Source organism: Moschus berezovskii, chromosome 1, assembly GCF_049115385.1.
Source record: "Moschus berezovskii isolate FMDL1 chromosome 1, NW_MosBer_1.0, whole genome shotgun sequence".
NCBI lineage: Eukaryota > Metazoa > Chordata > Mammalia > Artiodactyla > Moschidae > Moschus > Moschus berezovskii.
Window position 1 is genome coordinate 62140186 of NC_142460.1, and position 23239 is coordinate 62163424.

The following is a 23239-nucleotide window of genomic DNA, read 5'->3' on the forward strand; positions in this document are numbered from 1 at the left end:
TGCATCAGGTACCATAATTAGGGATAAATATATAAAATATAGAGATGAAATTCCTGCTTTCAAGGGTATTTCATCTGAGAGGAAGCAGGTGAAAAATTATAATACAGTGTAATAGATGCAATAATAGAAATGTGTACAGGACTCAGAAGCATTCAGAAACTACTCTGTTCAGCCAGAGATTACATTTTGCAAACTATGAAGTAAATATGTTTTTGATTTATCCTTATTATAAAACTTAGGATTGGATTTGAAGCCCAGTTAGCAGATATACAACGAAAGATAAAATGGTAATCATCACTCCTAAAATTGATATAAAACAATTGATATAAAACAGGAGAGGAAGACATTTTCATGAGAATTGAAAAGCATTCCTGCGGACTAGCCAGAGGACAAGTTTGGAAGCTGTAAGGAACTAAGTTCAGATTTCAGCTCTGCTGCCTATGCTGTGTGAATTTAGGCGTTTCCTAACTTATCTGAGTCTAAATTTCCTCATTTAAGAATAAGGATAATAATAACTACCATATTGAGTTATTTTAAGCAGTAAATGAAAAAAAATATGCAAAGCATTTAGCACATGATGCTTAATAAAGGCAGCTAATTTTTTTCTCAGACTATAACTTCACTTGTCATTTATTCTATGCACTTATAATTAGGTAACTCTGAAATTACCTACAGAGGTCTCTTGGGGTGGGATTTTAAAGTCTTTCTATAATGGAATTCTATCCTGTTTTTCTTAGTTACTTTTTAAAGCTATCTACAGTAGTTCTGATGCATTACAAGCATTTTTATACATATCCTGTTTTACTAAAATGTGTTGCAAAATGTGTTAAAATTCAGGCCTAGTCAGTAGCAAAAATAGCCAGAAGACAGATAAGAAAAATCATCATATTTAATAATAGGTATAAAATGAACAGAAAAAAAAAAGCTAGTATTCTGATAGGTTAAAGTGTTCTGGTCACAAAGACACTGATGGGATGATGAAAAATTCCCTATTACTAAAAAGTTAAGCTTAACAATTAAGAGGAGGTTCCTGCAGCCTATTATTGCTTCTTTTTACAGACTACTTCTAGCATAAGTTATTGATATCTTAGAGTCATGTCAAATGGTGTCACATAAAAAAGGAAATGAGGTGTTTTTTTAAATTATAGAAAGTGAAAATGCATAGAGGGTGCTACAATTAAGAGAGCACTGAAAACAATATTTACATTTGCATTTTTGTATTTTTGTTGTTGGCATAGGAAAGAGGTGAGATTGCTTCTCTTTAAATATCAGTCTGTCCCTCAATTTTCCCGCATCAAAAATACAGAAAATAAACCCTTTCTTTTGTCTTTCCCCCAGAGATAACGTAAGAATAGTTACATGAATACTTTTGAACTCTTCATTTAAAAATAAACTACATAAATTCCAGGTCAATTTTACTAAATGATTAGGAAATTCCAGTGGGTTATATACTAAAAAGATAAATAGTAAATATCTTACCTTTTCTTATATGTAATTTCTTAAGTACCAAAAAAATAAAATTACTGTCATCTTGTTGTTACTCTTAACTTTTGCTTATTCCAGAGATTCCTTTCCCTAGAGCTGCATTGTCCCCACAGCTGCAAGTAACCACTTGCCCCTGTGGCTATTTAAAATGTAAGGTTAATTAATTAAAATTAACTGGAAGTAAAATTCAGCTCCTCAGTCTTACTAGCCACATTTCAAGTGCTCAATAGCCACGTGACCACTTGCTACCACACTGAATAGAGGTAGTATTTCTGTCATCATGGAAAGTTCTGTTAGAGAGTGCTAGCCCAAAGGATACTCAGGCTAAATGTCCTGTTGCTCTGTGGTCTTAAACTGAACACTGATAGCATTTCAAAGATTAAATTACTTTAGAAATTCTGGAAGGACTTTATAATCTTGTCAGTGTGAGACTACGGGAAAGCCAGAAGTAAGTGAAGAGGAAGTAAATGGCAAATAAAGAAGAAAGAAGGAAGGATGGCTGCAAAAAGAATATGCACTGACATTATTATAAAAGAATAAAAAGTGATTCAGGAATTCACAGAAATACAATTTTATTTAAAACATTTGTCACATATGGTTTTGACTAAATGCATCCATATTAGGCTGACTTTCTGATGTCCTAATTGGGTTTTGAGACATTCCAGCTAAATCACACAAAAACTATTTCTGGACATTATGATGAAATTTAACCTCTCATCTCTATACCACAAGTTTAAAAAACATATTTTTCCTCTCAAGAGGAGTCAGCAGATGCTATGAAGATATTTGTAATTCTTGATCACAATTTTTGTATTTATCTTTGTCTAGACACAGAGTCGGACACGACTGAAGTGACTTAGCAGCAGCAGCAGCAGCAGCAGACTACATGCACTCACAATTAGTTTTCATGCTTACCAATGTTTTGGTTTCCACTTCCTGTATAAAAGGAATTATAACTTAGTGTATGTATTGTTTGTTCCCAGAAGTAAGAGGATAACCTGTGTATGTTTGCATTTAGGTCATCCTGTCCATTGAAGAAGGTTACAGACTACCGGCTCCCATGGGCTGTCCGGCATCTCTACACCAGCTGATGCTCCACTGCTGGCAGAAGGAGAGAAATCACAGACCAAAATTTACTGACATTGTCAGCTTCCTTGACAAACTGATCCGCAATCCCAGTGCCCTTCACACCCTGGTAGAGGACATCCTTGTGTAAGAGGCATAATGTTGATTTTTCCCCTTGACAATCATGATTTCTTTCAGGCTGCAGACAAGACTAACAGGTAAAGAGGAGAAAGTTTGCCTTAATAACTGTCTTGGTTGTCTACTTTTTAGGATATTTTATGTAAGCCATATTTATCAGCTGAAAAAGCAATTTATTAACATTTTTTTAAAAATGATTTTTTCCACAAAAAAGGAGTTTCCCCCTTTCTGTTTCTCCATATCTAATCTTTATGAATCCCTTTTTAAATATTTTTTCCTGTGTGGGTCTGTAGTATTTGTAATTCCTTTCTTGATTTACTGATTTTTCCTTATAAGTAGAATGTGTGTGTGCGTGTGTGCGTGTGTGTGTGTGCACGCGCAGCCCCTTTAATTTTCTTATCCATTCAGTATTCTGTCCCTCTATTTGAAATAGCAAGCAAGACAGGGGCAATTTGTGAATCAGTCAGGAGCAAGGATGTTTCCTGCTGATATGATCAGATCCAGCTGTTGTTACTTTCCTTTGCTAAAACCAGAAAGAGACAGATGACAAGACAAGAAAATGAAGGAGTTCATCTCCCATTTTATAAAAGTCAGTAGAGTTGAGAAGATCTACTCACTTCTCCCTGAAAAGCAATTATAAGAGGACGAGTAGAAGGGAAAAAAAAGAACAGAACACTACCATCTATGTCTGAACATACTACATTTAAAACACTATCAAGTTGAAAATACATTTCTTAATTTAGACCAAATTGGACTTAAACATAACCAAAGCACGTTCAAAGCTTACTTTCCTGACTCAGGAGATGGCCAATAGGCTATGCAGATGTTCAGCTTTAGGTCAGAAGTTCAAGTCAATGCCAGTTTGAGTGACAATAAGGCCAAAGGCTCTTCAAGGACTCCTCCAAACAAGCCTCAGTTCACAGCAGAGCGCAGAAGAGTTCACCTCTAAATCATTAATTGGCAGCCTCAGTAAAGTGAAGCCAAGCATGAAATAGCTAGAGATTAAACTATTACTCTAGCCGTCTTCCCTCAAGCAGTCCAGCATAGGAAGCTGGAGTGGTGATGGTAGGGTGGGGGTGCCACTTTGGATTTTATCATAAAAGCAATGGGCTGCTCTTGAAGGATTTTAAGCAGGAGAGCAGCCTGATCACATTTGCATTTCTGACACATCACTCCAGGGCTGACTTAAACTGAAAGTGTAAAACAAGAAACAAGACTGGAAGCAGGGACTGTCAAATGTTTACAGCCAGCCAAACTAGGAAAGCTCAGGGCAAAGAAACAGGAAGAATGTCACCCTCTGGAACACCAAGAGTTAAGATCTGACCTGGAGAGAAGTATGCAAAGGAGACAGAGAAAAAACAATCAGACAAGTAATGAGGAAAGTAGGAAGGAGCAGTATCGTAGAAGCCAGAAAGGGAAACAGTTCCAAGGAGTTTAATGTCCCAGGCTCCACAAAGCACCAGTAAGATACAAATGAAGTGAGTCCGTTGGATTTAACAACTATGCACTTAGAAATTCACGGGTGGCCTTTGCAAGTGCATTTTCAGTAACGTTGTGTATGACAGACAGGATGGGGGAGGAATGATCGTGAGGTCAGAGAGAAGAGCAATACAAAGTACCATGTCCAGTACTGGTTTCTCAAAAAATCTGTCTCTGAAGAGAAAGAGAATTAGTTGGAGAAAGTGTTTCTTGGGCTTTGTTTTTATATGTTCTATTGAAGCGACAAGTATGCTTTAATGTTGGGGAGAAAGCGCTACTAGGATGTAGATTGAGTCTGAAATGATTTAATCTGGTCATTTTGTGGTACAGGGTGAATGGACTCCACAGCCAGTGCCCACCAGCGGAGCTCTCTGACTGTTCTATGACTGTAGAAGCAGGCAGGTAAGAGCCTTCTTTTTTGAAGAAAAGCAGATAAAAAAGAGAATTAATTCTTCCCTGCATTTTCAAGATAATAAATGTTCATAATATTTGGAAAATAATGATAAAGAATCTAAGATGAGAAGATACCAAAAAGTACAAATGATCCAGAAGTAAAGTCCATATGAGGGCTGGTATCTGAGGGCTAGGCATTGCGGTTAAATGGGTATGTGCAGTAAGGCCAGAGAAAGGCAGGCTCCGTGATGGCACGTCACAGGCGGGCCAGGAGCTGGGCTTTATAGAAAGTTAGCAGTTTTAATTGAATTCTAAACTCTAATCTTTGGGGGTCCAGTTGAAAGTCTTTCTGACTGATTTGATCTCCTTGTTTCTGACAAAGACATATATGCTACAGATTTTGCTCTCAGTATACTTTTGTTGGAAAACAAAAGGAACCAGAGTTATATGGGTATCATGCCTGAACCTTTATCAGCATTCTTGTTTTCAAAGCAACCTAAGTGAGTTACCAATTTCTATCCCCTCACTCCCAGTGCCATCCACCCACCCTAATCCTAGAGCACTGAGACTGCTTGGGGAAAAGAGATGTGGTAGGTTGAAGGACGGCAGTGTTAGCAACAGGATGCCTGGTTTGTTTTATGCTTACAAAGCCGTGACATTGCCCTTCCACCCCCAAAATTCCAAAGCCTAGTCTCCCTTCGCCGAGTGATGCTGGACTAAGGAAATGTGATGGAGCATAGAATTGCAGTCTGTCCTCCCTTGTCCCTCTCAAACAGGTGAAAGCATCTAAGAGTATAATCCACAACAGCTCCTATCAAACTCTCCTGTATCTCTTTCTCTACGATCCCCCCAGCTTCCAAGTTTCTCTCACATTCCTGCACTGACATAATTCTCTCACCCACTAGGTCCCCATGGTTTTTATTCCACTCTAATTGCTTTTTTCCTCAAGAATTCATCCAAGAAGCTTTTATCTGTTCTCCTGACAGTGTAGTAATAGGGAAAAAAAATTAAGGTGATGAAAAGGGAGGAGGAAGGCTGAAACCCACACTTTAATAATTTTATATGAGTGATACTGGAAATTTCATAAACCTTAATATTTCTTTCGAAAGACAGAATACCCAATAGAAAAAATCATTAGTCAGAGAAGGCTTTTATTATTTGAAACAGCCACTCCAAATAATGCTGACTTTCTTGTGCCTGACACACCCCCATGGGACTAGTATTCAGAGCTCTGTGAAATCCCCGTCTTCTTGCTTTCTCTCCTATTCAAGAAAGTATATAGATATATAGGTGAATGTAGTGATATTATAGACTTAAATCCAATTGATTGTAAAAAATAATTTGAGAAAGTACCTTAGTAGTATAAGCAGTCATCCTCTCATGAATGAATTTCAAGATACCTTCACTTTCATTCACAGTACAATGATATCTTATAACTTCTTTTCAAAGAAGTATCTGTAGCTGTCACATGATTCCCAGCCCCTGGGAGAAAGACCCAGCTTGAGGCCAAGGCTCCACAGAGAATGGCAATAGGAGCAGGGCCTGGCCATGCCCCTTGAAACACCGCTACTGCCTTTCCCCTGACCCTCAGGATCAATCTTAGAGTTACTCTCAACCCCAAGCAAGCATATTGCCATGGAACCCAGAATTACATCTGGGGCCCAACAGTTTAACAGTACAGAGCAGCTGTCACTCCCCACCCCACCAACACTGTCCTAGACACTCACTCTCCAGCCTCTTCAAGCCTAGCCCTGTTTCCTCTATATACCAGAACCTACTGAGTACACTGGCCAGCGCCATTTTGGACAGTGCTGCAGTGCAATAGGAAAATAGCTCTTTCTTCCAGTCCCTGCTCCAGATCACCAGAAAGTCACTGATAATTTTACAGATTATGGGCTCCTTGAAAGTATCAGCTATAAGGTAGCATTCAGAAAAAGGCAGCATTTGACCAGATGGACCAGTCCATGACAGAAATCATATTCCACCCAAGCCAAGGCAGAAAGGAATATTCTCATTACCTGCTGGGCCATAGTTAAGGATTTTATATTTAAGTTCTTAGGAACTGGAACCACCACTTGTCTCAGTACATGTAAATCAACTGTTGAACTTTCAAGCACTTGGTTTCCAGTGATGTACGAACCATGAAGGTAGGGAAAAGCTCAAATCAATATTATCTGCTTTAGAGAATTTCAAGTAAACATTATAAGGCTAAATGGTACTACCTCCCACCATTCGATTAATAAAGCACCTATAATGCTGTCTTCTGAGGGCAATAACTTTCAACAATTTGATATAAATGCTTCCATTCATTTTTTTAAAACATCTTGCTAAGTGCTGCCTAGGCTGCCCATAATTCCCACTTATTAAAATGTTTATAAACCAAGTAATGGACAACTTGTTCTGTTTAATTTTTATAACTAGTAATTTTAATGTTGTTTCTCATGACAGAAATCACAGGCTGGCCAAAACCAATGCAATTGAGTGATAAGCAAAGCTTTGTGGATGAAAGACAGACTATTAAACATTAATCAGGAAGTGTGAAACTTCTACCCATTAGAAAATCTAATTCAACTCACATGAACTGTTGCCACAATACGATAATAATACTGATGCTAACATCAATACTAATACTGATAGAAATTACTGTCATCATTATCAACAGTAATTATTACTGCTGTTTGTTGAGAACCTACTATGAGCCAGTCATTGTACTAGGCATGTTTATCTGTCATGTCATTTAATCCTGTTATTATCTCCATCCTTCATGTGAGAAATCAGAGACTCAAAACAGGCTAAATTTCCCAGGGGTACACAGCAAATTTGAAAACTCAGCAGTGGCCATAGGACTGGAAAAGGTCAGTTTTCATTCCAGTCCCACAGAAAGGCAGTGCCAAAGAATGTTCAAACCACTGCACAATTGCATTCACTTCACATGCTAGCAAAGTAGTGCTCAAAATTCTACAAGCTAGCCTTCAACAGTACGTGAACCGAGAATTTCCAGATGTTCAAGCTGTATTTAGAAAAGGCAGAGGAACCAGAGATCAAATTACCAACATCTGTTGGATCATAGTAAAAGCAAGAGAATTCCAGAAATTCTCATTTCTGGAATTGAAATGAGAAGTCAGTGCTTCATTGACTACACTAAAGCCTTTGACTGTGTGGATTGAAACAAACTGTGGAAAATTCTGAAAGAGATGAGAATACCAGACCATCTAACCTGCCTCCTGAGAAACCTGTATGCAGGTCAAGAAACAACAGTTAGAACCGGACATGGAACAACAGACTGGTTCCAAATTGGCAAAGGAGTATGTCAAGGCTGTATATTGTCACCCTACTTATTTAACCTATACGCAGAGTACATCATGCAAAATGCTGGGTTGGATGAAGCACAAGCTGGAATCAAGCTTGCCAGGAGAAATATCAATAACCTCAGACATGCAGATGACACCACCCTTATGGCAGAAAGCGAAGAGGAACTAAGAGCCTCTTGATGAAGGTGAAAGAAGAGAGTGAAAAAGCTGCCATAAAACTCAACATTCAAAAAACTAAGATCATGACAAATAGCTGGGGAAACAATGAAAACAGTGACAGACTTTATTTTCTTGGGCTCCAAAATCACTGCAGATGGTGACTGCAGGCATGAATTTAAAAGACGCTTGCTCCTTGGAAGAAAAGCTATGACAAACCTAGACAGTGTATTAAAAAGCAGAGCAGAGACATTACTTTGCCTACAAAGATCCTTATAGTCAAAGCTATGGTTTTTCCAGTAGTCACGCATGGATGCAAGAGTTGGACCACAAAGAAGGCTGAGTGCCAAAGAATTGATGCTTTTGAACTGTGATGTTGGGAAGGTTCTTGAGAGTCTCTTGGACTGCCAGGAGATTAAACCAGTCAATCCTAAAGGAAATCAACCCTGAATATTCATTGGAAGGACTGATGCTGAAGCTGAAGCTCCAGTACTTTGGCCACCTGATGCAAAGAGCTGACTCATTGGAAAAGACCCTGATGCTGGGAAAGATTGAAGGCAGGAGGAGAAGGGGATGACAGAGGATGAGATGGCTGGATGGCATCATGGACCCACTGGAGATGAGTTTGAGCAAGCTCTGGGAGTTGGTGATGGACAGGAAAGCCTGGCGTGCTGCAGTCCATGGAGCTGCAAAGAGTCAAACACAACTGAGTGACTGAACAACGACAACACACAGCAGATAATTAATGAGTCAGGAATTTGAGTGAGAGCTACCAACTGCAAAGCCTGTTCTTTCCACTACAGAGTATACAGTCATCCAAAATTGTAAGATTTTTTCCAGTACTTTAGTTTCAGAAATATGATTATCGGAAAACAAGATACATTTTTGCATCTCCAGATTAATTTTATCTGGACTTCTCAGACTTCATAGATGAAGTGTATAAAAGTTCCAAAAAGAATTTGTAGCAGTACTCTTGCCTAGAAAATCCCATGGATGGAGGAGCCTGGTAGGCTGCAGTCCATGGGGTCGCTAAGGGTCGGACACAACTGAGTGACTTCACTTTCACTTTTCACTTTCACACATTGGAGAAGGAAACGGCAACCCACTCCAGTGTTCTTGCCTGGAGAATCCCAGGGATGGGGGAGCCTGGTGGGCTTCCGTCTATGGGGTCACACAGAGTCGGACACGACTGAAGTGACTTAGCAGCAGCAGCAGGAGCAGTGCACAACCTGTTATTTTATGTTCTGCTAAGCAAATACAAGGATATAGAACATAAATATGCCCTCATTCATGGAAATAAGAAGGAAACATACTGTCTATATATTCCCTCAACATCCTCTTGCAGTGCTCAGCCACTTGAAGAACATTACTTGAAAAAAGAAAAGAGTAACTACAACAAAATAAAGAAATGAAGAAAATAGAGCAGCAACATAGTTCCAGAGTTGCATCCTCAGGCATTTTTGTAGATTGAATTTTTCCAGTGTTGGCAAATATCTGCTCTGCTTCTTTTCCTTGTTATGGCAAACATTACTTTCTCACAGAGCCCAGATGCTGCCTCCGTATCCTTTTTAAGACCACATTTTGATTACCACTGGCGATGAATTGTTGTTGACATACGAAATGAAATCTATTTCTGTCCCTCTGTGTGTACTCAGTTGTTCAGTCATGTCTAACTCTTTGTGACCCCATGGACTGTAGCCCGCCAGGCTCTTCTGTCCACGGGATTTTCCAGGCAAGAATACTGGAGTGGGTGGCCATTTCCTTCTCCAAAGGATCTTCCCAACCCAGGAATCAAACCTGAGTCTCCTGTGACTCCTGCATTGCACACCAATTCTTTACCCACTGAGCCATTGGGGAATTATTTATATATAAAAAATGGACTTTCCTTGAGGTCCAGTGATGCTACTCCGAGTGTAGTGCCCGTTTGCTGAGAACTCTACTCAGAATGTGGGAAATATTTAAACAGTATTATTTCTACCCTGTACCTATCCTTCCTAATATTCAAACATATCTCTAATTTTAAACTGAACAACAACGTGATTTTCAAATTTGCTTTGAATTTCATCCCTTCATACTTTTTACCAGTTATCAGCCTCATTATGAGAATTAAATAATGTCAATAAAAAAACCTGATGACTTACTGAAAATAAAAGGCTGACAAAAAAGAAATCATGCTCCCAATTTAGCACTGTGGAGAGTCAGATTATGTGGAACAAAGAGATATTGCCCACAAGCATGCAATAGTCACAAGATTTACAGCATGGTTCTATGTACTTAGGATTTTTATAATACCTTGTGCAAAATCACGCCCTAAAATTTTTAAAGAATATCAAAAGTTTTCATTAATTGAACTTGTTTTCAAGACCTAATTATAGGGAGGGCAGTGTTTTCCTTTATCTAATGAAATAAATTCTTCCTTCAAAAGATAGGTAGGTAGTGTGTATAGTAGATTGTTTTATGTGGTGGTGGTTTAGTCGCTAAGTTGTGTCCGACTCTTGCAACCCCATGGACAGTAGCCTGCCTCTGTCCATAAGATTCTCAAGGCAAGAAAACTGGAGTCATTGCCATTTCCTTCTCCAGGGGACCTTCCCAACCCTGGAATCTAATCCAAGTCTCCTACATTGCAGGCAGATTCTTTACCAACTGAGTATGAAGGAAGCCAGATTGTTTTATGGATTCACTAAATAATGTGAAGTGTAGTCCCTTGGTCATGAGATGAGAAACTCATGTAAAAACAGTGACACTGAATAAAGTAAATGTTGTTGTGATTCTAGATCCCCTAACCCTGTGCTGAAACTGCAATACTTTGGCCACCTCATCCGACGAGTTGACTCACTGGAAAAGCCTCTGATGCTGGGAAAGGTTGGGGGCAGGAGGAGAAGGGGACGACAGAGAATGAGATGGCTGGATGGCATCACGACTTGATGGACATGAGTTTGAGTGAACTCCAGGAGTTGGTGATGGACAGGGAGACCTGGCGTGCTGTGATTCATGGGGTCGCAGAGAGTCGGACATGACTGAGCGACTGAACTGAACTGAACTGAACTGAACTGAACCCTGTGGTATCTCACTTGCCTTTAATTTCCTACCCTTCACTCTATTGAAACATATTGTTGTTCAGTTGATAAGTTGTGTCCAACTCTTTGCAACCCCATGGAATGCAGCATGCCAGGTTTCCCTGTCCTTCACTGTCTCCCAGAGTTTTCTCAAACTCATGTCCATTGAGTCAGTGATGCCATCTAACTGTCTCATCCTCTGTCATCCTCTTTTCCTCCTGCCTTCAATCTTTCCCAGCATCAGAGACTTTTCCAGTGAGTCAGCTCTTCACATCAAGAGGCCAATGTATTGGAGTTTCAGCTTCAGCATCAGTCTTTCCAGTGAATATTCAGAGTTGAAACCTATAAAGACAGACATAAACAAACATTTTTTGCGATACAAGGAGTAATCTAAATAAACAGCATATTCATTAATAGGATGACCATTTTAGCAATAGATTCTTACTATTCCATTTAATGAGTTAAATGAAAATAGATTCTTCATCATAAATCACATTAGGTCATGGACCAAACTTTTCTGCAGAGGATATTCAAATCTTAACCATCACTTATTTAATGAATTTCTTTAGTACTTTCAGCATTATTCTAAGGCCTACAGAAAATAGAGATATGAGATACAATTCCTGCCCTCAGGGAGTTTTAACTTACTCTTAAAATTTTTCCATCTTATGGGGTTTTTCCCAAGGGAATAATTCAACTGAAGCATAAAGATACATGCTCTATAATTATATAATCATTTGTAATAAATTTAATAAGATTGATAGCAGTTTAAGAGTCTAACTCAGGGAATTAACAAATTATTAACCATTGACACATAGAATATTATACACTCACTTGAAAATGAGCTATGAAGACGATTGAAACATGGTAAATATTCATCAACATATGAAAAACAGCCATACAAATAGAATGGACACTATCTGTAGACCTCTGCTAACAATATATAAAGGTAAGAACTAGAAAGGAAGAAGTTTTGTTAGAGTGGTAAAGGGAGAAAAGCCTTTAAGAATGTGGTAGTTTCATGTTAAAAGAAGATCCTGCCTTGGATTAGTATTTCTCAAAGTATAACTTTGAACCATTTTGGATAGATTTATTACTTTCATATTTACATGATGAATATAAAATATGGAAAAGGTTTGAGGAGAAAAACCTCCCTGCTTTTTAATGGTAGTTTTATTGGTAACCTAAGAACTTTCTAAATTAAAATACCAGTACTATTACAAGCTCAAAGGGCTTGTTAGAGTAAAAACTTTTAGCTCTATCAGTGCTATTCATTTTTACATATTTAGATGTACTGAGAATATGTTTATTGTACCTTAAACTATGCCATTACCTCTTCTAGCTATACTCCAGCCCTTTCTCTGATCTAAATTGACCATAATTTATACCTGGTAGAATTTCCTCTAATTCTGCTCCCTCCTCATTTTTCTGAAGAAAGTAGTAGACCTTTGACCTTCTGTTCTACAATATGTACTTTTTTTTATGTAGCCGCAGGTTTTGCTGTAAAGACATTTCTCAGGTGGACAGCTCCCACTAATCACCAAATAGCAGAAATTTCTACATGCTCAGCAAATAGCAGACAGAATTTATCATTGGACATGGTTGATAAGAAAGGGCATTTATTGTTTATTAGGTAATATTCCAGAGAATTCATGTGAGGGTGATGGTAACCAGCCCTCAAAGCCAGAAAATAACAGCATTTTTTCAACTTCATTATAAGATAAGGTGAAAGAAAAGTTATTGCACAGTGGCTGTGAACAATGAGGGGACCTTGACCTTACTAAATCAACTGCCAGTGCAGTTGTATAAAGGCCAAAGAGTAACTAGGTTACTAAAGATGTGTGGAGGGGACAGGAATTACAGTATTGAAACAGTCTAAGAGCAAACAGTAGCTGCTTTTCAACAGACAAATTGGCCATTTAAGTCATTTAGTGTACAGAACGTCCTTCTATGACCTTTCTATATTTTATGTCCTTTAAGGACATAAAATTAGCAAATAACATTTCCACTCACCAATTAAATGAATTGTGAAAACTCCAGTTCTCTCAGGAGAGAGAAGTGGAAATTATCTGACTATGTCTGTGCATCAAGAATGGTATATAGGACTATGAATGGAAACACCTAAACACATGCTTTTAATTTTGCTCAGTTTCAACAGATTTCTCAGATGAGTAATTAAAAGACATGAGAGCCACATTGTTATTAAACAGAACATTCAGCTTTCTAATGTACGTATTTTTATTTATGACAATTAGCAATAGGTATACCCTGGTCATTTTTGATATTAAACTTGGTCAATGAACTTACTACACGCTATTCTCTGAAATATGTTCCATAGGAAACTGATTAGAAAATTTACGAAAATAGTGCAAAAGCTATTCTGAATCCTCTTCTGGATCCATACTGCACATTAGGATAGTAAAAACAAAGATATGCCACAATTTAATATCCTGTTTAACTCTATTTGCCATGGATACCTTTATTCTATTTATATGTAAACTTTTATTTGATAATTCTTATTAATATAAATACCTCTTGGAAACTAAGAAATATAGCAACAGTTAAAGTGCCTGTTGGTAGATGCCATAATATCTTTCAACTTTTGAACATAACTAAACTTTATCTTGAATCATTCTGATAGCAATTAAGATGTAACAGTCCATAATCAAATACCATTGCCATCTTTTAGTTCAGTTCAGTCACTCAGTCATGTCTGACTCTTTGCGACCCCATGAATCACAGCACGCCAGGCCTCCCTGTCCATCACCAACTCCCGGAGTTCACTCAAACTCACCTCCATCGATTCGGTGATGCTATCCAGCCATCTCATTCTCTGTCGTCCCCTTCTCCTCCTGCCCCCAATCCCTCCCAGCATCAGAGTCTTTTCCAGTGAGTCAATTCTTCTCATGAGGTGGCCAAAGTATTGGAGCTTCAGCTTTAGCATCAGTCCTTCCAATGAACTCCAGGACTGATCTCCTTTAGAATGGACTGGTTGGATCTCCTTGCAGTGCAAGGGACTCTCAAGAGTATTCTCCAGCACCACAGTTCAAAAGCATCAATTCTTCGGTGATCAGCTTTCTTCACAGTCCAACTCTCACACCCATACATGACCACGGGAAAAACCATAGCCTTGACTAGGTGGACCTTGGTTGGTAAAGTAGTGTCTCTGCTTTTTAATATATCTATGGTGGTCATAACTTTCCTTCCAAGGAGTAACCGTCTTTTAATTTCATGGCTGCAATCAGCATCCGCAGTGATTTTGGAGCCCCCAAAAATAAAGTCTGACACTGTTTCCACTGTTTCCCCATCTATTTCCCATGAAGTGATGGGACCAGATGCCATGATCTTTGTTTTCTGAATGTTGAGCTTCAAGCCAACTTTTTCACTCTCCTCTTTCACTTTCATCAAGAGGCTTTTGAGTACCTCTTCACTTTCTGCCATAAGGGTGGTATCATCTGCATATCTAAGGTTATTGATATTTCTCCCAGCAATCTTGATTCCAGCTTTTGCTTCTTCCAGCCCAGCGTTCCTCATGATGTACTCTGCATATAAGTTAAATAAGCAGGGTGACAATATACAGCCTTGACGTACTCCTTTTCCTATTTGGAACCAGTCTGTTGTTCCATGTACAGTTCTAACTGTTGCTTCCTGACCTGCATACAGGTTTCTCAAGAGGCAGGTCAGGTGGTCTGGTATCCCCATCTCTTTCAGAATTTTCCACAGTTTATGGTGATCCACACAGTCAAAGGTTTTGGCATGGTTAATTAAGCAGAAATAGATGTTTTTCTGGAACTCTCTTGCTTTTTCCATGATCCAGCAGATGTTGGCAATTTGATCTCTGGTGCCTCTGCCTTTTCTAAAACCTGCTTGAACATCTGGAAGTTCACGGTTCACGTATTGCTGAAGCCTGGCTTGAAGAATTTTGAGCATGACTTTACCAGCGTGTGAGATGAGTGCAATTGTGTGGTAGTTTGAGCATTCTTTGGCATTGCCTTTCTTTGGGATTGGAATGAAGACTGACCTTTTCCAGTCCTGTGGCCACTGCTGAGTTTTCCAAATTTGCTGGCATATTGAGTGCAGCACTTTCACAGCATCATCTTTCAAGACTTGAAATAGCTCAACTGGAATTCCATCACCTCCACTAGCTTTGTTTGTAGTGATGCTTTTAAGGCCCACTTGACTTCACATCCAAGATGTCTGGCTCTAGGGCAGTGATCACACTATCGTGATTATCTTAGTCATGAAGATCTTTTTTGTACAGTTCTTCTGTGTATTCTTGCCACCTCTTCTTAATATCTTCTGCTTCTGTTAGGTCCATACCATTTCTGTCCTTTATCGAGCCTATCCTTGCATGAAATGTTCCCTTGGAATCTCTAATTTTCTTGAAGAGATCTCTAGTCTTTCCTATTCTGTTGTTTCCTCTATTTCTTTGCATTGATCAGTGAGGAAGGCCTTCTTATCTCTCCTTGCTATTCTTTGGAATTCTACATTCAGATGCTTATATTTTTCCTTTTCTCCTTTGCTTTTCGCCTCTCTTCTTTTCACAGCTATTTGTAAGGCCTCCCCAGACAGCCATTTTGCTTTTTTGCATCTTGGAAAATAAAATGTGATTTAACCGCCTCCAAAGTAGGAAATATGGTAACAGAATCGAGAGCTGGTAAAAAGGAGTCACTGTGAAGTGTCAGCAGGCTCCACATGGATGATAACACTGTACGGTCACAGTCACAAGAGCATTTAGCTTGTGCGGATTTTAGTTATGTGGAAAGAGCACTAATCCCTGAAATTCCCTGTTGTCCTTCTTTACCCCATGCCCACCTTCAGCTTGAATCCAGTTCAGAAAAATAGAAGTCAATATAGAATCAAAGAAAAATCAGAAGTGAATTTTAGGTCTTTGGTAGGAACTTTGTCCTAAATAATTCCAAAGGGCAACTTTCAGGGTCTTCAGGAGTCATACAGTGCACAAGTTGTTTGACTATGTATTACATCTCTGGCTTTTGTGCTCCTTAAAGATCCAGGTTCTGGTGATTTAAGGGTAATTTAAAGGATTTTAAGGGTAATTTTGGTTGTTCAAGTGTTTCCATTTTCACCTTATATATTGACCTTAGAATTTAACTCCAACTCTCATATAGTTTTTTTTTAATTAATTTTTTAATTGAAGGATAATTCAGTTCAGTTCAGTTCAGTCGCTCAGTTGTGTCCGACTCTCCGCGACCCCATTCACAGCACGCCAGGCCTCCCTGTCCATCACCAACTCCCGGAGTTCACTCAAACTCATGTCCACAGAGTCGGTGATGCCATCCAGCCATCTCATTCTCCGTCGTCCCCTTCTCCTCCCGCCCCCAACCTTTCCCAGCATCAGAGTCTTTTCCAGTGAGTCAACTCGTCGCATGAGGTGGCCAAAGTATTGCAGCTTCAGCTTTAGCATCAGTCCCTCCAATGAACATCCAGGATTGATCCCCTTTAGAATGGACTGGTTGGATCTCCTTGCAGTATAAGGGACTCTCAAGAGTCTTCTCCAACACCACAGTTCAAAAGCATCGATTCTTCAGCAATCAGCCTTCTTCACAGTCCAACTCTCACATCCATACATGACCATGGGAAAAACCATTGCCTTGACTAGACGGACCTTGGTTGGCAAACTAATGTCTCTGCTTTTCAACATACTATCAAGGTTGGTCATAACTTTCCTTCCAAGGAGCAAGCGTCTTTTAATTTCATGGCTGCAATCAGCATCTGCAGTGATTTTGGAGCCCAAAAAAACAAAGTCTGACACTGTTTCCACTGTTTTTCCATCTATTTCCCATGAAGTGATGGGACCAGATGCCATGATCTTTGTTTTCTGAATGTTAAGCTTCAAGCCAACTTTTTCACTCTCCTCTTTCACTTTCATCAAGAGGCTTTTGAGTTCCTCTTCACTTTCTGCCATAAGGGTAGTGTCATCTGCATATCTGAGGTTATTGATATTTCTCCCAGCAATCTTGATTCCAGCTTGTGCTTCTTCCAGCCCAGCCTTCCTCATGATGTACTCTGCATAGAAGTCAAATAAGCAAGGTGACAATATACAACCTTGACGTGCACCTTTTCCTATTTGGAACCAGTCTGTTGTTCCATGTCCAGTTCTAACTGTTGCTTCCTGACCTGCATCTGCATACAGGTTTCTCAAGAGGCAGGTCAGGTGGTCTGGGATTCCCATCTCTTTCAGAATGTTCCACAGTTTATTGTGATCCACACAGTCAAAGGCTTTGGCATAGTCAATGAAGCAGAAATAGATGTTTTTCTGAAACTCTCTTGCTTTCTCCATGATCCAGCGGATGTTGGCAATTTGATCTCTGGTGCCTCTGCCTTTTCTAAAACCTGCTTGAACATCTGGGAGTTCACGGTTTACATACTGCTGAAGCCTGGCTTGGAGAATTTTGACCATGACTTTACCAGCGTGTGAGATGAGAACAATTGTCCGGTAGTTTGAGCATTCTTTTGTATTGCCTTTCTTTGGGATTGGAATGAAGACTGACCTCTTCCAGTCCTGTGGCCACTGCTGAGTTTTCCAAATCTGCTGGCATATTGAGTGCAGCACTTTCACAGCATCATCTTTCAAGATTTGAAATAGCTCAACTGGAATTCCATCACGTCCACTAGCTTTGTTAGTAGTGATGCTTTCTAAGGCCCACTTGACTTCACATTCCAAGATGCCTGGCTCTAGGTCAGTGATCACATTATCGTGACTATCTTGGTCGTGAAGATCTTTTTTGTACAGTTCTTCGAAGGATAATTACATAACAGAATTTTGTTGTTTTCTGTCAGACCTCAGCACAAATCAATTCTAGGCTTATATAACTTGCATATGTCATTCTGCTTTAGTGGAGGAATTCTTATTCATATGGTTTAATCATATGTGCTCATGTGTTATTGGTGTCTATTTTAAGATGAAATAGTTCAAATATGAATAATATTTGAAAACTATTATGATAAAATATTCACAATATAAATATTAAAAAATGGCTCTAGTTAAGTGTTGATTCTGTTATCCTTTAAACTTTATAAAAAATCAAAAGCAAAGTAAATGAGAGTTGGATTATCCTTCAATATTCAATATAAAAATAATTCAGTAATTTACTTGTGGTGGGAAATTTTTATTACCTAGAAAATACTGATTGACTCAAACACCAAACATAAAAAAAGTTACTGCTTTATCATTTGATATAAACTCTAGACCGAATAATTTTCAAAATGATATACTTATTATCCTGCTGCTGCTGCTAAGTCATTTCAGCCGTGTCCGACTCTGTGCGACCCCATAGACGGCAGCCCACCAGGCTCCTCCGTCCCTGGGATTCTCTAGGCAAGAACACTGGAGTGGGTTGCCATTTCCTTCTCCAATGCATGAAAGTGAAAAGTGAAAGTGAAGTCACTCAGTCATGTCTGACTCTCAGCAACCCCATGGACTGCAATCTACCAGGCTCCCCGGTCCATGGGATTTTCCAGGCAAGAGTACTGACTTATTATCCTAAAGGGATGATAAAGCACATTTATTGTTATTATTATAAAAGCATTCATATCAGTTATTTTTTTAAACCATATAAAATGTTTTTAATATTTTTCAGGTATTTCAGTAAGGTGAACAATATAGTTTATTACAGGAATGTCTTAAATATACAATTCTGTTATTTTTACTATAATTTCTAAGGTTATCTCTGCTTTTATTCTCTCTGACTTTAGCTTATATAAAACTACTTTTGTGTATATAGACATATGTATCTATATATACACACACTCACTAGCCTTTTCAAAGTAATATTTTTATATTATTTTTATATTAAAACTTCAAAAATATCCCCAACTGAAATACCCTTTGCATCAGATCTTAGGAACAGAAATACAGGTTTCCATACATGTGAACTAAGTCACTTTAGTCATGTCCAACTCTTTGGACCCTATGGACTATAGCCCACCAGGTTCCTCTGTCCATGGGATTCTCTAGCAAGAATACTGAAGTGGGTTGCCATGCCCTTCTGCAAGGAATCTTCCCAACCCAGGGATTGAACCTTAGTCTCTTAAGTCTCCTGCATTGGCAGACGGGTTCTTTACCACTAGTGCCACCTGGGAAGCCCCACAGATTTCCATATCACTTACTATAAAACCCATCAGTGGCAGATTCTTTTTTCTTGCTAACCCCAAATTTCATTGATTTTCTTTAGTTTTGTGTTTTATTAATGTCTGTGCTTTTGGCTGTATTACCCTATGCTTGGATATATGTAAATCTTATTCATGAAATTGAGCTCTGTGACAACAGAAATTACTTTTTAATAAACAATTCTTGTTGAATGTTTGAGAATAAATGAGGTCTTAACCTATAAATTCACCATTAAAAACAGAAGGGGCTCTCATAGTAAATGTGAAAAAGGCAATAGGGCATGATTTCAATTGTAAGTCAGAAAGTGTATAAGTGAATAGCCTGTGGCTAGTTAGTTTTTGGGGGGCTTTTCTTCAAATTTGAAAGCACAGTTTCATGCAAGAGAAAAAAGTAAAAGGGATTTTAGCAAGATACAGGTTTTCTCAAGACACCTCAAGTATAAGACCTAGCAGTGGCAAAAAGGAGGAAAAGACAAAAGAAACTGACAAGCAAAACTGACCAGATAAAAGTGGCTGATTTGAATATGATGGAACATTTTAAAATCTAGTTCTATGGAGGATGAAACATTTGATGTGAGAATATTGTAAAAATTAAAAATAAAGTTGAGTATTTTTTGCTTTGGTTTTTAAATGGTCTCCATGCTTCTTTGTTTTTTTCCTTATAGAATGCCAGACTCCCCTGGTGAAGTTCCCGAATATCCTTTGTTCGTGACAGTCGGTGACTGGCTGGATTCCATAAAGATGGGGCAATATAAGAATAACTTCATGGCAGCAGGGTTTACAACTTTTGACCTGATTTCAAGAATGAGCATTGAGTAAGTGGGGTTTGTTACTATATTCAGATGTCCATTTCAGTTCAGTTCAGTTCAGTGGCTCAGTGGCGTCCGACTCTTTGTGACCCCATGAATCGCAGCAGGCCAGGCCTCCCTGTCCATCACCAACTCCCAGAGTCCACCCAAACTCATGTCCATCAAGTCGGTGATGCCATCCAGCCATCTCATCCTCTGTTGTCCACTTCTCTGCCTGCCCCCAATCCCTCCCCCCATCAGAGTCTTTTCCAGTGAGTCAACTCTTGTCATGAGGTGGCCAAAGTATTGGAGTTTCAGCCTCAGCATCAGTCCTTCCAATGAACACCCAGGGCTGGTCTCCTTTAGGAAGGACTGGTTGGATCTCCTTGCAGTCCAAGGGACTCTCAAGAGTCTTCTCCAGCACCACAGTTCAAAGGCATCAATTCTTCAGTGCTCAGCTTTCTTCACAGTCCAACTCTCACATCCATACATGACCACTGGAAAAACTATAGCCTTGACTAGACGGACCTTTGTTGTCCACTTAGGAGATTGTAAATTCAAATACTGTTTCTATATCAAGAATACCATAGTTAAACTACCTTTCCTGACACTAGTATGGCATTTCTACATCTTTCCTCACCATTTTTGATAATCACTCTAGTGAAAGTTGGGCATTACACTTTTAACTATTTTCCTTTGAAAGAATACATTTAATTCAAATAATTATTTAAATATTTTAAATGCTGTCTAAAATGCATATTACTCTTGTTCACATCATAGACTTTGCATCAATATAGTTTTACCTCAGCAAATTATTTATGATTCATGTACACTAAATCAATTACTATTACTTTCATTAAATATTATAATTGTAATAATATAATATTATGTTTTCTCAGAGTTTTATCTCTATATTACAACGGTCTGGCATTTTTCCACTTTATTAAGACTATCATTTCCTGAGTGCAGTGAAAATACTCAACATATGTTTAAAAGACAGATAACTAAAACTAGTAGATTGACCATGTGAAATTGCCATTGTTTTAAAATATTAATAGTAATTTCATACTGTTCAACATAATACAATGGCATTTTTTCAGATTATTGAAAGACCAAGACCATGGCAATTCAAATGGAGTTCACATTATATTTTCTATCCTGCATGCTGACTATTTTGCTAATACTGTTAAAAATGTATATAATTACATAAAACCCCTGGGCTTATGAAATGTCTGAATACGACATCGGTACCTGAATTCTTTGTACCTTTAAACTTGAGGTTGACTTGACGCATTCTCTGGCACCAGTATAAAGTAAAAAATTCCTGTTGTCCATTTATGTCTCTGCTTCAACACTCATTTTACCAGATATGAAATTTGTGGCAAATATGACGTGTGTTCGTTTCCCATATCTAAATGTATCTTTCCTCTCTGCCATACTCACCAGATCTAAATGTTCATATTGTCTCTCAATCTCTCACAGTGATATAAGAAGAATTGGAGTCATACTCATTGGACACCAGAGACGAATAGTCAGCAGTATACAGACTTTACGTCTACACATGATGCACATACAGGAGAAGGGATTTCATGTATAAAAGTACTACAAGCACCTGTGTTTTGTGCCTCAGTATTTCTAAAATGAAAGATATCCTCTCTACTATCCTCTCTTCTGATTCTCCAAACATCACCTCACAAACTGCAGTCTCCTCTTCAGGCTACAGGCACACATACCTTTTGTTTATACTTCCAACCTGGATTTAAAAATCACTCTTCATAGCTCCTCTCTGAATAACCTGCAAATAAAACCCTGGCGCACTGCAGATTATCACTACACGTGGTAAATAACTCAGCATGGATGTGTAACTTTGTATAACTGTATTTCAGAAGTGTTCAAGGACTTAATCCAAAGGAATCTGGGGTTAATGAGGTATTTAGAGTTTGATGGTAGAGGGAAAAGAAATAGTTGACCTTTCTTTCATGTTTTGTGATCAAGTATTTTCCAAACTGACATGAATATTTATTTTTTAGATAATTATATTCAACTCTGTGGGTCATATTGTTACTTTATTCTACAATTCTTTACCTGTCGATGCCTGATATTGTTAGAACTGTTTGCAGAAAAGATCAATGATTTTATGTAGTGAATTCTTTTCAAGTGTGACTATGGCGAGAAGGAGTCATCAGGGAGAGAGAGGGAGAAACATACTGTGCTTCTAAAACTTCTAAGTCGTGGTTTGTCTTTTTTTTTTATTAACTTGATAGTGTCTTTCATATGTCATAGTAGGTGGTAGTTTAGAGGCTTTCCCATCTATTTTTTTTTTTTTTACTATCAATATGTTTCTCTACTACATTATAAAGATCACACCTGGAAAGACCAAGAGTGAGTTCATTGCTCTAGAGGCTTTAAATAGAGAGAAGCGTGGAATAAATCCATGACTATTCCCTTGATTTATCTTCATAACTTTGCAAGAGTAATTATCAAAGCATTGAGAAAATTAACTATTCTCAGCAGATTTGCTTTTAATAAAAGATCTAAGAGTATAGTCTTAGATAAAATGTAAAAAGATTTAATTTAAACAGAATTTTATGATAGTTATATGGTGGCCTAAGAAAATAAACACATAGAGCTAGTCTAATACTGGTACATTTTGCAAGTTTAAGAATTTTTGTTTTGTTCATGAAAATAAGTTACATGAACATGCTGAGCTGTTTTCCAAACCTTCCAAGGTACAAGTATGCCATTGCATACACCAAAGAAGGTACAAAAAGAGCATAAATGAATTGTGTGCAACCCGAATCCTTGCTACAGTAACATAAAAATATAAACACAGCTAAGGTATATTGTTGTCATAATCTTCTGGAGGCTGCAAAAACAGGCAAATATACTTTTCATTGAACTAAGTTTAGTCAGCTTATCAAAACAGTACTGTCTTATGAACAAATTCAACTATAAAATCAGCTGTTCCCTGTGAAACTTAAAAAAAAAACGACTACTGTGCTAGGTAGAAGAGTAGCGAGAATGTATTAAGAGGGGGAAAAAAAGAGCAGGTTGTCTAAAGATACTGGTTTAATATAAAAATTGGGTTTTATTTGATCTTGGAACTAGAGGTGCCCTACTCACATTCTCTAATTCCTACCTAAATTACATTTTTTTGGTGATAATAGTTTTCTTGCCATAAAGGAGCCCCTGTTTTTCATTATTTTAAGATTTGTGGATTGTCCCATTAGACTAGGCC

The 23239-nt window shown here is 38.3% G+C and overlaps 1 protein-coding gene across 3 annotated transcripts in view; it reads left to right on the forward strand.

Moving 5' to 3' along the window:
- EPHA6 (EPH receptor A6) overlaps positions 1-21598 on the forward strand; it is a 1038562-nt gene extending 1016964 nt beyond the window's left edge. For 2 of the 3 annotated variants that reach the window (XM_088836272.1, XM_055397929.2), the window contains 3 exons: positions 2504-2697; positions 19879-20028; positions 21484-21598. In XM_088836272.1, the coding sequence (XP_088692398.1) occupies positions 2504-2697; positions 19879-20028; positions 21484-21598 (459 nt within the window). Of the gene's footprint in view, positions 1-2503; positions 2698-4497; positions 4570-19878; positions 20029-21483 lie in introns of all 3 variants that reach the window. The other variant, XM_088836271.1, reaches the window with a different exon arrangement.
- The last annotated feature ends 1641 nt before the right edge of the window (positions 21599-23239 follow it).